At 39.6% G+C, this 18,467-nt stretch overlaps 1 protein-coding gene across 1 annotated transcript in view; it reads left to right on the forward strand.

Moving 5' to 3' along the window:
* Positions 1–18,467, forward strand: part of cacna2d3a (calcium channel, voltage-dependent, alpha 2/delta subunit 3a) — a 121,675-nt gene that overhangs the window by 89,735 nt on the left and 13,473 nt on the right. The window contains exons 19-28 of the mRNA XM_053317231.1: positions 553–614; positions 694–761; positions 1,955–2,000; positions 2,503–2,600; positions 2,702–2,795; positions 3,059–3,154; positions 3,265–3,386; positions 4,325–4,402; positions 17,906–17,967; positions 18,334–18,378. Coding sequence (XP_053173206.1) covers positions 553–614; positions 694–761; positions 1,955–2,000; positions 2,503–2,600; positions 2,702–2,795; positions 3,059–3,154; positions 3,265–3,386; positions 4,325–4,402; positions 17,906–17,967; positions 18,334–18,378 — 771 coding nt within the window. The remainder of the gene's footprint in view (positions 1–552; positions 615–693; positions 762–1,954; positions 2,001–2,502; positions 2,601–2,701; positions 2,796–3,058; positions 3,155–3,264; positions 3,387–4,324; positions 4,403–17,905; positions 17,968–18,333; positions 18,379–18,467) is intronic.

Below are 18,467 nucleotides of genomic sequence, written 5' to 3' on the forward strand. Positions count from 1 at the left end.
AAAATACACAGCAGGGAGTATCTACTCTGCCAAGGGGTTGTTACACTTGGCACAGTGATGTACAGGATTGACTTGGGGATTTTGTTTCTGATTTGGTTTGCATGCGTGCATGGGTGTGTGTCTGTCTCTGTGTGTGAGCCCCTTATCTCCACCAAGCACATGTTGCTGAATACGAGGGAGACAGCAGCCCAATGATTCTCTTTTTACTACTTGCCTGTCTGAGAGAGAGAGGCATTCAGGTGTTTGTCCGTGTGTGTGTGAGCATGTGCACTTTGCAGTTTCAAAGCTTAGTAAAGAGCATTATACATTAGCTTGATTATTAAGCATTCAGTATGTAAATACATATCTGCAAGCACGCATACAGTAATGTACACACACATGCATATTCACAATCATTATCCAAATGCTCGTGTCAGAGACTGCAACCACAAGCATGTAATCCCTTTACCACTAGATGGAGCCAGGCTGCAGGAAATCATTTCAAATAACAGCACTGACTATTATATGTATACTGTAGCGTACAATTGAACATATTTATCTCTTTTGTTTCAGAAACGTGTGCTGGTGTTGCATAATGATTACTACTACACAGACATCAAAGGGACACCATTCAGGTAAGAAGACTTCTGTGAGCAGTGAGCAAAGTTTAGAATGACTGACGCACCACTTTTCCACTTTTTTTTATTTTTTTAGTCTAGGCGTAGCTCTCTCCAGAGGCCACGGCAAGTTCTTCTTCAGAGGGAATGTGACAGTGGAGGAAGGTAGGATGTACTGCATTCTCCTGCTCTGATTTATTCATGTCTTTGTGTCTCTGTGTCTTACTCAGCCGGCCCTCTATACTCAACTGCAGTGTTAAGAAGTATCCAGATCCTTTACTGAAGTCAAAGAACTGTTGTAATTCTACATACTGCAAATTCTCAATCACAAGTAAAAATCTTGCATTTAGAATTGTACTAAAGTTAAAGGATAATCAGCAAAATAAGTATCAAAATTTGAAGTACCCCAGCAGAATGGCCAATTTCAGATATTCATATTATTACATTATACATTTTTTTTTTGTATTATCGTGTTAGCAAGTTCAGTTCAGTTCAGTGTTGCTGGTTGAGATAGAGCAGCTCTAAATTACCATTGTGCAGTTTAATCAGCAATAACATTTTGAAAGTATAATATTCAAAATAAATTGTAACTGTACTATTGCTGAAATACTGAAAATTACAATACAGTCTGATACCCTCCATCCCTCCCAAATTTAAGTGGAATAGTATAATGTGGCTCACAATGATAATGTTAAACATATTCAAGTAAATGTATATAGTTAATTAACTTTCTTTCTTTTCTTCCTTTCTCACACACCCCCTGCTCTCTCTCTCTCTCTCTCTCTCTCTCTCTCTCTCTCTCTCTCTCTCTCTCTCTCTCTCTCTCTCTCTCTCTCTCTCTCTCACACACACACACACACAAACACACACACACACACACACACACACACACACACACACACACACACACACACACACACACACACACACACACACATCCAGTGGTAATGTAGTGATACTTAATTATAAAGCCACAATTAGACAGGAAGTTAAATATTTCTTTAGTGTCTCCTTAGGTGTGTTGTACTTGTCCATGTCTTCACAGTGTGTATGTGTGTCTATTTCCATGTCCAGCCTCATGCATGTTAATATTCATGTGGTGGTGGTCTGTGTGTCTGTGTCTGTGTGTTTCTCTAAACATGTCCATCATGCAGAGCGGTATGAGCATGACTTGGCTCTTCCTGATCTAATCAGACCTGTCACAACCATTCAAAAAACACATTTTTCACCCATGGTGTGTGTGTGTTTAAGTGTGTGTGCATTTGAGGTGTAGATGCCTACCCCTATTATTAAGAGTTCATATTGGGTGCTTTTTCTTATTTAGTTTGAGATATATATACTTCTCATTTTCATCACAGGACTTGATGACTTGGAACACCCTGATGTAGCGCTGGCAGACGAATGGTAAGACACTGCTGAATGTGTCTTTTCTGAGATATTATACTTGTCTCTTATTCAAGTAACATTTTGAATGGACTATAAATATATGTATATGGACCTAAATATACTTCCTGATTATTAAATCAAGGAGAGCTATAATCTCACTGCAATACAGTTATACAACAGCTCCAGGATCTGTAGGACTTTGACTTGATCATTTGTGTCACTTGATGACTTGTGGTCAGCGGGTTTGGGAACTAACATCTAAACAAATTACAGTGAAAGCATTTCAAACTAATGTTTGTAAATGGAAAAACCTTCTTCGTTTCATTTCATATTATATTCATGATTGGCCCTCAAAATACAAAAGTAACTGAGAGCAACTAAAAGAAACATGATTTCTATGACTAACTTCGAATAATGAAGCAGATAATCAGTAATCAGCTAAGAAATGAGTATTGACAGGCAACAGTTTGGAGCCAGTTAATATAACCAATGTACTAATTGTCCATTTTTTATATGACAGGACATATTGCAACACTGATGAGCACCCAGAGCACCGCTATCTGACCCAGATAGAGGCGATCAAACTCTATCTCAGTGGACACGAGCCCCACCTACAATGTTGGTTAAACTCATCTATAGACTACCTTCCTTAACTGATATTCTGTGTGGTCATTGTCTAGTTAAAGACCATGATTCATGTATATTTTTGGTTTTGTTAGGTGACAAGGAGCTGATTCAAGAGGTTCTTTTTGACGCAGTGGTAACTGCCCCTTTGGAGGCCTATTGGACCAGCTTGGTGCTCAATAAGTCTGAGTACGTAACCCATTCTCTCGTCCCTATTCATCCCATCCCAAATTATAGTCAGTTATGATTTTTGTTTTCTAAAATGGTAATATGAATGGTCTTAAATTAATGCTGCTCATGTCTACAAAATTATATTTTGGTTATTAGATAACTACTTAGTATTAGGTATATTAATATATGGCTCTTTTAAAGGCTGTTCTGTTTTTAATAATTTTGACAGTGATCCTTAAGTGATGTTAAAAGGCAGGTTATGTACTTGTCATACTACACAGGAACTCTGATAAAGGAGTGGAGATAGCATACCTGGGCACAAGAACAGGCCTGTCCAGAATAAACTTGTTTGTGGTGCCTGACGAGCTTACAAATCAGTAAGTGTGCAGGAGTAATTCTTGATTTATGATTCCAATGAGTGTACTATGCATTAGGTTTTGCATGTGCATGATTTGTGTCACCATCTCTGTTTCCTGTCTGTTTCAAGAGACTTCTTGACAGCTGAAGACAAAGAGGGGGTGTTCAACGCCGATCACTTTCCCCTGTGGTACAAGAGAGCAGCAGAACAAGTTCCTGGTACATTTGTCTACTCCCTGCCTTTCAACACAGGTCAGTGGTAAATTAAAATGTTTCAATAGCTGATGAATCTGTGTTCTGCCCTTGAAGTTAAAGGTTTAGAGATGAGTCAGTTATTATGCTTAACAAAGCTTGTGCTAGTGTGATACTACAAAGCTGAAAGTCACTGTGAGAATGGCACCACCAAGTGTCCAGAATGTTACTGAAAATAAAACTGGCAAGAGCCATAAGACGTAGTCACACTCTGTGAGGGCTTCCAAAGAAACTTGTAGTTTGTCAAATGCACAAATATACTCACTTTGTATTTGGTAGATGTTTTTCACATTTTCTTTGTCCCTTCTTTTTCTCTTTCACCCATATTTGGTCATTTTCTCTTGCCATGCATCTCTACCTCCCCTTCCCCTCTTATTAATTCTGGACCGTGTTCTTGTGGACAGGACTGATTGCTGCGGGTTGAAATAAGATACGTTAGGAAGAGGTTCAGCCCTTTCCATAGTGACTTAGCCAGAACACACATATGGACACACACAAACACACACTCTCAAAAAGACATACACACAAGGATGAATGCTCATTCACACGTGCGTGCACACACACACGCACATACACAGGCACCTCACGCATATTCAGTTAAACTATAAAATGGTTTCTTTTCCAAAGGGAGAATGTGTTCTCATCTGTCCTCAGCCTCAAGCTTTCCATTAGAGCCAGCTAATACAAGTGATCTGAAAGCCTCTTATTTACTCGCCGGACTTGCCTTGGATGCACTCTTCCTCTCAGGACTGTGGCAGTTAGCTGTAGCCAGGAAATAGTACTCTGTGGTATTTATGTTCAGTGTTTCTCCAATCACCCTGTGGTCAATTCAAAACTAATATGAGGAATTATGATATGACTGTGATGTGAACTCTGTGTGTGTGGCTGTGTGTGTATGTGTGCTTGTGTGTGTGTGTGTGTGTGTGTGTGTGTCTTAGGATCAGAAAACAAGAGCGTTGTATTGGCCAGCACTGCCATTCAGCTTCTGGATGAGAGGAAATCACCAATAGCTGCGGGTAAGTGGGGACTGAAGTGGCTGTTTCTTTCTCACATACACACACTCTTCTACATTGACAGAGGCTGCAATATATTCTTGACGCTGCTATGCAGGCTTTGTTTTGTTGGTCTAGAGTTGTCTGCCCCTACATTTTCCTCTTTTTGAGATGAAACACTAACTGCCCACAAACTGTGCTGCTTTTTTTGTCCGTGTGCTTGCCGCTGCATGAATGTATGCTCAGAAGAAGGCAAGAGAGCAAGATATAAACACGTTTGCATCCAGGAGTATTCATGCCTAAATGTATTAATAGAAGCCAGTTTCATAAACACCTTTCATGCATTTGTTTCGTGCACTCGATGCTTATTTAAGGCATATTGTGGCCGAGAGGATTTCGTTGCGGCCTGCCTCATCTCACATCCTGGTGACTCAGAAGCCCCACAATGTCACGCCCATATAATGCAACTCTGTGCAATCAGCAAGTTGGTGGTATGAAGTGCGGCCCTTGTTCTGTTAGCCGTCAACTTGCTTACAGTGGAAAAGGACAGCAGATTAAATGGAGGAAATGGGAGGAAAGGAAGGGGTTAGAAATGTGGACGTATTGTTTCGTAGTAGTTGTGGTATTATCTTTAGGAAAGTTGTATAGCATTATTCATTACCCACCTCTCACCAAAGACACATAATAACTGTCAGGCACCACTTTGTGTATTATCTAGTAATACTTTCACTATAGTACAGTACTGTATAGATGACAGTGACAAGTTAGGATTTATTTAGTTAGGAAAATGTTTATTACAGCTTTTGATGTGTAGAAAAATACTACCATAGGAAGTTGCTAAAATATGTATATATAAGCGTCACGTGTCTGCCTTAGTGCTATTCCTCCAGGAGCTATGCTTGCTATTGATGTTTATTCCCAGTAGACCTTTTGGAAGTCCTGTTTGTTCCACTACATTTACACTGACAGCTTTAATAATCACACATACAAATATCTTGAAAGAACAAGTTATTCTATTCAAATACAGTGCATGTGGAGTGTTGCAATCTTCTCCACAGCCCGACATACGCACATACAAAGGACCAATATTGAATATGTTTAAAAACCTCTTCAGACAATTATCTGTGTAAGTTCTCCTGTCAACAGATGAAGGCAAGTAATGCCAAAAGAAACAAATATCTGGACAGAGGAAAGAAAATCTGAAGAAAGGAGAAAGAGGACAGTCTTTTAGGAAATGCAGTGATAAAATAAGAGAAGAAATAAAAGGGCAGAGAGAGAGAACATTTTTTCACGGTCCCTGAATGCGTTGACATAAGAGCAGTGCATTGTGGGTACTCTTGGCCTGGGGGAAACCACTGGAGCAGAAGGACAGAGATGGGAGAGTCTGTGTGGTGCCACAGCGCGTGCACACACACATACACTCATGCACAGTATGCATCCGATTTTTTAGCAGAGTGGTACACAAGCAGCTCAGCGTTTACACCAGCCCACAGTATTATTTGACCCTGTTGACCCGATCACTATTTTTTTTAGATAGGGTCATTCTCTCAAATCTCTTTAACAGCAATCAAAATGACTAATCGATAGCAAGGTTTCATGAAAACCCTATTGTTACAGTGGGCATTGATATACAGTAATGATAATCATGACTGTCAGATTGGGGGATGTCTGTAAGGATGACTTTATATAAGAAAGTCAGATGGGAGGAGAGATGTAGGCTAGAATGCAAATTTAGCGTAGGCCGGTTATGGCCAGTTTTCACTGCCCTGCGCTCCACTGAGCTGTAGACTTGTGAATACGCTAATACACTAACTTAACAGGACAGGCTGATGACATCACACACAGACCCTGCAGACATCGCTTGAGTCACAACGTTACCGTGTGTGTGCGTACATACGTGTGTGTGTGTGTATGCCAGCCTGTTTGTGTATGTGTGTGTGTGTGTGTGTGAGTCAGTGTTTGTGGTCACATCCTGAGCCACGTGCAGCAAATTTGCTGCCGTAATATACACAGAGCCATAAAAGTCAGGTCAGCCGTTAAGACCAAAGACATCTGCGTAGATTTATGTGTATCCACACTATACTGAATGAGCTAAAAATCACACTGGTGGCTAATTATAGATAAATAATATTATGCTTTTGTGTTCAAAATAATATGTTAATATTCATTCATTCATTCATTCATGCTGCTCCTCCTCTAGAGGGTTGGTGGGGGGGAGGGGCTATTCCAGCTGAATATGTTATTGCTGTAATCTAAAAATCTGTCTCTACATATCCACTCATAAGATTTGGGAAACAGCATTTCAGTGTACCAAGCACCTGATGTTGCATTATATAATACTTCAGAATTCACTTAGAACATTGGAAGTGAACTTCATCAGACAAAAGAAGACGGCTGGGTAATATTCGAAAATTCGAAATTGGTATCAAGTATAATTCACAATAATGTCATCTGAAAATATTTGCTTGTTTGACCATTTGATCTTAAAAGGATTCTATAGGACAAATGTCACACATTAAACTCTGAGGGACTGAAACACCACCACAGTGACCACTAATCATCATGTCATAGACAGGAAGACGCTGATAGATGCATGATAAATTATGAATTAACATGTAACATTTTCTTCAACAAAGGCTGTATGGCTATACAGAAAATGTGACTTGGATTCTAATTTCATGAATATTTTGTTACAGCTTTGACATCACATCAAGGTGGCAGAATGCCTTTTTTATTTATTTACATAGAGAATTTATGAAACACAGAGAAGCTCTCACTGAAAGGAAAATAACATCCCTTTTGTGATGTGATTTTCTATAATATTGGATGTCTATGTTAGACATGGTCGAAGTTCCAAAACTGTAATGTTCCCTTAAAGTCAAAAGACCAGACTGTGATGCTGTAGTCTTTGATGCTAAGGTTTTTCATTCGTCCACTTTAATATTTCACAGCAGATTGTGGCTCAAACATGTATGGATGCATTTCACTCCAAAGTGGGCATATTGTGTTATGTAATACTCCTCTTCTAAAAATACTTTTTCCATTAAAAGATGCATGCCTGCTCAAATTAATGGTCAATATACATACAATAATCAGGTCAAATGCTTCCCTTTATTTTATATAATACATACTGAAAGACATGTCTACCATTATGTTATTGGCATTGACTTACAAACAAGACTCAACTGATTGTATTAAAAGCGCGTGTGTGTGGGTGTGATTGTGTGCTGCAGAGCTAAAATTCTGGGTCATGAACCTGTAAAGTCATGGAAAAACAACAAAGCCAAGTCCAGGTTTTGTTTTCATTTTAGTTTGTTTCATTATTGCTTCAACGAATTTCCCATCTTCACTTCAGTTGTCAGAAAAATAGCCTTTAAGAAAACATATTTCCTCTTCAAAACTATATGACGTTATTAGGCACAGACTCTTAAATTCTCTATAAATATGTGCAGTCAGTATAGATATCCACACACACGTACATACACACACTCAAGCACAAATGATAACGGTGACACAAACGGTCTCATTTTTGTTCTCATACACTCATCATGACAAAACAACTTGGAACAGAACTTAACAGCAGCTGCCTACGATGAGATTTCAAAATGACCTCAAATTCAGACTGAAAATTATTAACAACAACCAAAAGACAACCAAATTCTGAAATTATTTTTTTTTAAATACCAGTGCTTTACTAATATACCTACAAATACACAACTCTAAATATAGCGATTTGTATATATATCTGTGATATGCATTTCTCAGACAAAATGGAATTGATTCATTTGAATTCTTTGGCCTGCCCTTTGAACCCGCATACAGTGGAAGTTACAGTTCTCTTCAGTGCATAGTCATATACCTGTGGAATTTAGCTACCCAAGTCTCAGAAATGAGGTCAGCATACACAAACATGAAGAATCTCACTCTCTCTTCTTTTCTTCTCACAACCACACATGCACGAACATACATCCAGAGAAAATTAGGTTAAAGGGTTGAGGCCCAATTTTTAAGTTCAGGGTTCATGTTATCATCTCCTAGGCGATAGCATTCTCCAGTGGTTCCTTCTCATCAGCTGTGGCATGATCTGCCCCCTGTGCCGCTGCTAACTCCTCGTTCTTCTTTAGCTCCCTCTGATATTTGGCCATGATAGCAGCGTAGGCACAGCCATACACTGCGGCAGCAAGCATCATCAGACACACAATCCCACACACTACACCGGTGATGATCACTGTGGCAATAGCATGGCGCAAGTTGACAGGCCTCTGCCTCTGCTTAGGTTCACACTCTGGCAAACTCCCGCCCCCTCCTCCTCCTCCGCCGCCACCAAACCCCTCTCCCATTGCCATAGGGACATGAAGGGTGTGGCTCGAGGGATGAGCATGGTTTCCATGGGTGTGGCCTTGCAGTAGCCTCTCAGTCTCCAGGTGGTGTATGTTGGCAAACAGGTAATGGTAGCTTGTGGTCATGCAGGCATGGAAGAGTTGATAAGGGACTTTTTGCAGGTCTCTATCCTTCATTTCCTCTGGCTGGGAGCAAAGCACATCATCCACCACTCCACCTTGGGATCAGAGTTAGATCAGACAGGGATAGTAAAAGAAAGATAGAGTGACAGAAAGGAATAGGAGGAAGACATTAGTCAGTGATTGTGTATTACAAGACCATTACTTGCTGTTAACTCCCCATTTCCAATTTGGCAGATTACTACAGAAGAGGCGACAATTATAATCAATAAAGCTGAGCCTGAACCAGTCCTTTGCTTGAGAATATTTATGAATCTAGAGGGTGTAATGGCTTATTTTAATGGGCCAAGTGTGATATGATTAACAGCTCAAATAATGTCTCTGTTGGATCACTGGAGCCAAACAAATCAAGCCTGTTGGAGAAAGCATTAGGAAAGGAAATAGTTAGGACTTCATCATCTGCCCTCTGTGTGTCCTGTAAATCTCTTTATTATTAATATTTGTCTGTATTCAATGTTAAGCATGCCGTGTCACATATTCTTTTTTCCCTCCTTGATTAACCACTGCCTTTCTATTGAGCATACATCCTTGTATCTGGACCCTTTGTTCTGTTTTGCAGTAATTAGAATTTTCAGCCCTTAAGACGAAAGATGTGTCAGGGTAACATAGGCATGAAGGCGGGCCAGCCAACTTCAAGCAAGCCTGGCTTTCACTGTACAGTGGTTATTTTGTTATCTATGCTGGGGTTGATCTACCATGGGAAATTATCTAGTTGGCAATTTAACTCTCAATCACCCGTGTACACTCTTTATCTCTGGTTGTAAAGATCAGCACCATGGCTATGAGAGCTGCTGCATAGATTGTCATACATTACGTAGTTCAGGAATAGTGCCCGACCTTTTATGACAGGTCAGTCAGTGTCAGTGAACCAACAGGCTGAGTAAAGCCTACTATAAATACTGTAATTCATTATCTCAGTTGTCATCAGATGTTAATAATAGTATAAAAACCAAAACAACCTACGCACCTTCCACAACTACACACTGAACAACATGACACATGCACTCCATTTCACCATCTTTAATAGTTGGACTTTTAGCCCTTAGCATTGTCTTAACTGCACTGTGTTAATCTATTCAAGAGCAAACTACATAAACAGCTTATGCATTTGGGTTCAGTCAGTGTTTTTTAATCCCTAAAAGAGGCTCTCTTCTTAAACTGCAAACTGGCCATTTAAATAAAGTCAAAAGTCAGTATTATCCAAATTACAAATCACTATGATTGTAAACTGTACCCAACAGTAAGGCATTACGAGGAATGCTGGAATCCTACAGACATTCCCCAACCACTGCTTAGCGCTACTTGTGCTCTAACCTTTAAACAAGTAAGTCTCCAGCCAGAGTTTGAGGCCTATGAGCTGGCAGTCACACTTCCAAGGGTTGCCTCGTAGTGTGAGGGTGTTCAGGTGGCCAAGGGCCTCCAACAAGGAACGGTCCAATCGTGTTAGCCTGTTGTGTGCTATCCCCAGGTGGCTCAGGTTCCTCAGACTGTCACCTATGGCTCCAGGCAAACCCCACAGGCTAGGCGGTAGGTACATGGAAAGAAAACAAGATAAGATTCAATCTGGCATCTAAATTACTGCACAGACAACATAACAAATTTGATCTGTTCCAGTTTTGTTGCCTAACCTGTTGTGTGACACGTCAAGGTGTGAAAGTGAGCGGATAGGTCCAAGCAACCTCTTGTCAAGCTCTCTCAGGCTGTTGTAGGCCAGGCTCAGGCGCTGCAGAGTTCTGAGACCCAGTAGAGCAGTTGGTGAAACAGATGTTATAGAGTTATTAGATAGATCGAGGATGCGAACAAGGGGTATTTCTCGGAAGGCCATTGATCCCAACCCTCTGATACGGTTATCTTGGAGATAGAGCTCTTGGGTGTCTGGATGCAGTCGTCGGGGGATGTCGTACAGGCCTCGACCCCGGCAGTCCACTACTTTGGTGTTGCTGTTGCAGCTACACTCCTTTGGACAGGCGTGTGACAAAGAGAGGAGGGAGAGGAGGGCACACAGCAGTACCACTGTGCAGACAAGGGGTAATAATAATAATGAGTTAGACTGTCTATTTGCAGCTAAAAAAGAAAAAAATATGTCTATACTTATATGTTTTTAAACTTTACAGGCTATATTTTCAAGGTTGAGATGCCATGTCTTTTAGCAATACTCTGCACTACTATTACATAATTGCACACATTCACAATGCCTTTACCAAAGCAAAGAAAAAAACCCAATCACAGAAAAAAAAACATTTAAGTTGTCAGATAAATTCCCAGGTTGATACTTTGGTTTGGCATATATATATATATATATGTGTGTGTGTGTGTGTGTGTGTGTGTGTTAACTGTACATATGCATCGGTTTGAAAATAGTCATTAGAAAATAAAGCAGTCTGCTTTGCATTTTGTAGAGATAGTACTGTTCTTTGTCTAATAAAAAGAAAAGTAAACTTGTTACTATTATGCCAACTCCCACCACCAAACCCCCTTAGACAGTCGCCCTAGGTGACTTCACCAAAGCCTCATAACCCGTCACCCACACTTCACCCACTCACAAATCCATACACAGCAGATATTGGGTGTCTGATTCCCTTTGAGATGACTTCACATGTCCATTCCTTCTGGAACATTACACCAGTATTTATAGCATTGGCTGGACTAGCTCGAGGCTCAGTGAAATGAAGCTCCAACCCAGGCCTGAGAATACAACTAGCTCACAAGTTGTATTCATAGATCCTGAATAGATGTGTTACCATGTTAAAAGGCACAAAAGCTAAACCTGCTAAGCAATTCAGCAGCCATTTTCTGTACTGGGTGGCATCTCCCACTGCAATCATCGTCTTAATTATGCCTTTGTCATGAGGCAGCACTGACTCTAATATCAACCTTTATTTCCAGAATCAAAGTAGGAAGCACTGCAGCTATTAACAGTAATAATTAAGCAGCCAATAAGGAAGGTTGATTTGAATAGACAGTAAGATCAAATTGATTTAATTTCTGTGGTCATATAATGCTCAACTCACACACATCTTAGCATTCAGCAATTCACAAGCAGTATTACATGAATAATACTAAATCCTTTGTGCCACTGCTCCTCTATTCTTTACTAATTAAATTGACAGTCTCTCATTTAAAACCATGTAATCATCAGTTTGTCTTTAGCAGGCTGGTGGATGTTTTGCATTTTACAATGATTTAAAGGTTCAGGTGCAGGCACTCCCAGGTCTAATCTCAGGTGTGAGTCTGGTACAGTGGCTCGTGGCAACAACATCTCTTTTATGATATTGTGTTGCTTGCTTCAACAATAAGTGTAAGAACATGGTCAGCTTGGAATTTAGCACGTTGTAATGCAAAGCCCTAAATTGCATCCTTGTTAGTGGAATGAGTGTGTGTGTGTGTGTATGTGTATGTGTGTGTGTGTGTGTATGCAAGAATGCATTCAGTCACATGTGCTTACATGTGTGCACTTACTCATAAACAAACTCATATACATATATTGCTTACATGGACACACATCAACAGAGAATCAGCTCAGTGGAGCGTTGTAACAGCAGCTCTAGAATGAGGTCAACACAGGAGAATGGCTTTTTGCTCTGATGTCCCTCCAGCCCAAAGTACACACAGAGATGCTTGTAATGACATGCACATACAACCCACAGCAAGTACCATTTTAAATCAGATCAGCACTCCTGTCAATACCTATTTGCAACAGGAAATACTCAGAGGTAATACTAATGCACAGCAATAAACATAACAGTGTGAATCTAAGAATCATAAGTGAGGTTTTATAAGCAAGGTGATGTCAATATTTTCACTTAGTTATACAACAGTTTATACAACATACTAGTCTCAGCAGCCACTTTTTCATACATACACACACACATACACACATACACATATGCACACACCCACATACACACGCACATACAAATGTATTCCCAGTGATGGAGCTTCTACCTCTCATATCTGCCAGTAGTCCTTGGGCCGCTTGTCTTCGATGTTCTTTTTAGCTCCCTTTTTGGATTCCAGTGACTGTCACTGGTTGATGATCCATTTGCCGTCACAAAGATTGATATGAGCTGTCCTGACTCTCATCTGTGTAGGCTGATAATGGCCAATAGTTGGGAATCAAAGAGGCCAAGATAAACAGCAGAAAGCTGTGTTGCCCTCAGGATCCCCAACACTGCCTGCGTGGGCATGAAACCCCATCAGAGCGGGCAGAACAGAGCAAAGAGCTTACTGCCAGCCAGTCTGGGAACCACTGGAGTTAGGGAGCTCTCTCTCTCTCGCTCTCTCTCCTTCTCTCTCTCTCGCTCTCTCTCTCTCTCACTATCACACTCTCTCTCTCTCGCTCACTATCACTCTCTCTCTTACTCACTTGCTCTTTATTGCTTTTGCTCTCTTACTGTCTCTCAGCTTCTCTCTCTGTCTCTTGTGTTTTTCTTCACTCTGTTTTTTTGCCTTTGTTCTTATCTTTTTCTTTTGCTTGGTTTTATTTTATTTCTGCTCCTCCATTGAATCCAAAACAACACTCTAACGATCTCGGCCTCTCTCTCTCGCTCTCTCTTTGTTTTGCTTTGCTCACTCACTCTCCCTGTCCCTAGTTGTATTGGTGAATGTCACAGTGTGTCATCTCCCAGTGGACAGCTGTGCCTTTTAAATCTCAGGGCACATATTCACACTGACACTCACGTTTCTCCCATACAACTCTGGCAAGAGTTGACCAAGATAAAATTGGATCTGGATAACCGTGTGTGTCTCTCAAACACTTCAACACACAGTGAGCACAGTCAGAGGATGCTCGTTGCTGTGGCGTGCTCTGATCATATTATGCATGAGCCATGGGCAGAAGGGCTGGCAGAACACGCCCCCAGCACAGCAACACCAATGCACCAATGCACACATACACATGCACACACGCACACAGCAGGATATTAAGCTGTTGCAATAAATCTACATTGGATTTTTTGTTTTCATTTTCTTGCATATAAATGGATGGACTGTTAAGCTCACGTGAGCTCATGGGTCGCTTGAAGGAGAGGCAAAAAATGGGCAAATGAGAATACAGGAAGACATTAATGATTGAATCATTTTTAACGATTAATATGATTAAGCTCACAAGTTGACCTTGTATTGTATCGCCCATTCTATTTGACCTGTCTATCCATATTTTCATCCTTTGTTCTACTGAAGGGCTTAGCAATTATTTTCATTCCATCACATAGAAACACAAGTCATGTATGTCATCAGCTTATATATATAGTCAATTCATTTTCATCATGGGAAGATCTTAGCCTTTAACAAATAATACACCCTTTAGGATGCTTCCAAAAACATACATGCTTGTATAAAGACTTGCACCTACACACACACACACACTTGTCTACTACATCCACACTTGCATGCAAATTTGAGTCATCATCTCCACCTAAACAGGCAAATAATTGCTCAAATGTGTGATGACATCTTTGTCATCATTTTCTAAAGGCTCATATTGTTGATGTGTCCAGACAATCTGTCCTGTTTGTGCTGCAACATCTAAAAATGTTCAGCATCAAGTTACATGAAATAAGGGGAGAACATATGCGCTACTATTCCCCTTATGAACAAAATGCCATGTATAAGTACCATGTGATCTATGCATCTCCTGTGGCACAGTTGAGTGCATGGGGCATTAAAGCAGAAGGAGCAAAAATTTGCATAAAATCATGTCTATTAAATCTAATGGCTTATTCAGAGATCTATTAGAGCTTTGGCCAGCATAGATAGATTTTTTAAAAAACTGTTATTTTGACAGAGACTCAATACAGGCAAGTCTAAAATTTGTCTCAAAGAACAAAGACACACAGCTCAGAAAGGTCAGTGGAGCCTTTGTCGTGATGACTGCTGGCATCCTTAACAACATCCTCCTGTTCTGCTCATCCTCCGAATGGTGCTCTGCATCTTGACGTGATCCACCCCTGTGGAGCTATGATGTTGGACAAATGCGCCGCCAAATTTGCAAATCACTACATCTCTCAGATGTCACTGTGTGTTTGTGACACTTGTGTGTGAGTTCATGTGAGCTTGTCCTTGAGCTGTTTTTGCTGTCGTTGGGATGTGAATCAAGGAATCAATGCATGTCCCACGCTCAAACAAAGAGAAACCCACAACCATACAGACTCATGGTTGCCCTTGCTATCTATGTATTTGAGCACATACTGTACAAACACTAACTTAGATGCACCCTGATTGCAGTATATGTTAATATAAATAATCCTTATTAGATTCTCAAATATCTGTAGGGTTTAAAGTGGTTGTCATCTCTTCCAGCCTGGGATTGCACAGATAGGAGATTGGTGATGGGGTGGATTTGCAGTGGATTTTATGTCTCTTCATCTTTCGACTCATAAACCCAGCTCAGAGCATAAATACCCCCAAGTTCTTAAATCATACCTAGGGAAATTAAATGTTCCCCCATAGCACATAAAATTCCCAAGCATTAGTGAAACAGATTTGGGCTTTTGTCTTTTTGTTCTGAGCTGGCTTCCAGGTATCACCAACATTGGTGCACTTTTAACCTCTAATACATAAATATGTAATAGAGCAAACCCCTGCACTGCTCACATATTGAAATTATGTTTCTACTATGTTTCCATCATTTATTTATTGAAGAGAGATGCCACTTTATATATGTAAATATATTTAAAGTTCCAGATATTTAAAGATCCATTTTGAACTTTCTGATAAATTACTATTTCAGCTTGTTTTCCCATCTTACATCTTCTAATTATTTGACTGTTTTATGTTTCAGAATTCACAGTTTTACTGCATGACAACTAAATCTGATTTCCTTAAGTGTTTGTCATTGTCAGTCACGATTTCATTTGTTTTTACAGCTTTTTAGAATAAATTATCCTTTATCTTTTATTGGCTTAATAATCTAGGTTCTCCCTGGTTTTATACCATGTGTGTTTCCATTGCTGCTGCCCAGCATCTTAAATTAGCTTCTCCTCCTGGGTTTTCCATGTGGGTGTAGAAATGGTGGGCTGCTGAAAGGATCTGGCAAAGCTTTTGACGGGATAATCTGCACCTGTTCCTCTGGGCTAGGGCTAAAACAGGCCACAGCAGTACCCTACTGCACTTAAACAATCACACAAACACACAATCACACTTAAACTAGTGGAATATTCTTTACTCATAATGTTATCTTTACATTTTCTCTACATTTACTGTATACCATTACAAATGACCCATCTGCATAATAACACTGCTAATAAAATGCATTACACAATGATAATACTCTAGTGATTATAGTGATTCATGTATGTGTGCACATTATAAATGTTGCAACAAGACTAACTAAAATTGTTTGCAAGAATAAGAATAATTATTGTGTTGTCAAGTCAGTTTTATCAAAAGTTTAATTATGTAATAAACAAGTTGCATTATATTATGAGAGGTACACAATGATGAATACAATATTACAAATGACTTGATATCACTTACAGTTTCAAATACCAATACCGAAACAGTGAAATATTATTACTTATACAAATCACCTCCTTAATAATTTTGTATATAATTCAGTTGTTTAGTAGCTGGCTAAAAACATGATGCATACATTACTAAAAAAGTTCTACCTCCTTACAAATAAATACGTTTAAAATTCACAACATGACTCACAAGTTCAGTATGTAGCAAGGTAATGAAATTGAAATGATGTGTCAAAACATATTTTTAGCTACAAAAATGGGGTTGGTCATTCAGTGCAATAAATTCCATGAGTCTCTCCACTGTTAGCTGTATTTTCTTGGTGTCTGAAGGCATTTTTTCCTGCTGCGCTGGAACACTTTTCTTTTTGGAACTTATTGCCTTTATTCATGCATGCATCTATTTCACATCCTCATGTATTATTTTTCTGCAAATTTTCATATTTAGTTTGTGGTATTTAATCTTCTAATACTAAACCTGCCCTTGGAAAATATTATTATTATACACTTTACGTCCTGACGGAATACATTCACACATGTAGACAACAAACAATAGTTCATATTGTATTGCGATTTTTATCATTTCCAATACACAGTATGATCCCGTGCTTTTGCCTGAGTATAAATCAGCAGTAATACTGAGTTTCATATTGGCAAATCCTAGCTCTGTGTTGAATAATAGGCCAACATCAACTAGATCCTAAAAGTCAACAAATGTCTTCATTAGCCAGTCCATATTTGTCTTACTAAGCTTTTATTTTCCAGCTGGCAAATCCATCCAAATACTGTATATTCTCTTCCATTTAGTTTACTACCTGGGGCTGCTCTGCTTTTGAATGAGTTTTTAAATGTTGCCCCCGCCCCCCCGTAGACCCCCAAAGCATTGCAAACTCCGACTGAGAGAAAACTAGGGTCCTCAGAGTCTTAGTAGCAGGGGGTAGTAGGAGAAAAGAAAAGTTAAAGCCTGTGGTGAATGTGTCAATCTTTCCTGAGTCAACTGAAAAAGCTGTCACATTTAATGTCAGAGACATTTTTTTCTGGGCATTGAATTCTGGTCAGATCTCTACATTTAGGGGACCTGCTGGGAGGAGGCTTATGGAAGTAAGATCAGCTCTGTATACCATCACTGAAAATGCCTGTTGGGGTAACAACAGGGAGGCAGACTAAGGAATGAGATGGATTTCATGTGGGCACAGAGAGAGAAGTCTGGTGTGAAACAGCATTTTTTAGTGTGGTTAGCAGCAATCATGCACATGTGTGTCATACAGTATCAAATACACATGTGCAAACACACACATTAAACCCTAAATAGGTTGACATGTGTATGATGCAGGCTGTAATTGAACTTTTACCCTATTTTGTGCAGCTCCACATTTGCTCCACAACATGTGACGGTAAATGAAAGACACTCTTTGACACTTGATGTATATTACAGTGATGATTTCTCTCTTGCCTGTAAGACGACTTCTGATGTGATAAAGATCACAGAGCATGGCGCACACATTTCCCATTGCTACATCTTAGAGGCTGTGTCGTCTGTCTTTCAGCTGTGGGCATCCAGATGAAACTGGAATTCTTTCAGAAGAAATTTTGGACAGCCAGTAGACAGGTACACATGCACACATTAACATTTACCATGTGCATTTTACACCTCTGTAACCACATTGTTCTTACTGCCAGCTACTCATTTCCTAATGGTTTGTTTTTCTTTTTTCTTTTTTTTTTTGTTGAAATGAAAACATGACATCTTCCTTCATACTATGAATCATTAATGGCTCGCAGACCTTTGAACGCTGTTTGCATATTTTGGTAGATATTTAAGCATGTAAAGGTCATCAGTCTGTTTCTTTCCTCTTTAAAAAAAGGATTTTGTGAGACAATGCATGTTTTCAGCTGACAGAAGGGATCTATGTTCTAAACCAGATAGCTTAAATATTGGTGTGACACATATGCAGAAACTTTTTTTATCTTACAGTGTGCAGCTCTAGATGGAAAATGCTCCATAAGCTGTGATGATGAGGTCAGTCACCCTAGATTTTCTCATTAAACCCTCCATGTTTCTGTCACTTTTACTTCTTACTACTACTTTAACACTTTCTTCTATTTAAC

Source organism: Scomber japonicus, chromosome 4, assembly GCF_027409825.1.
Source record: "Scomber japonicus isolate fScoJap1 chromosome 4, fScoJap1.pri, whole genome shotgun sequence".
Taxonomy (NCBI): domain Eukaryota; kingdom Metazoa; phylum Chordata; class Actinopteri; order Scombriformes; family Scombridae; genus Scomber; species Scomber japonicus.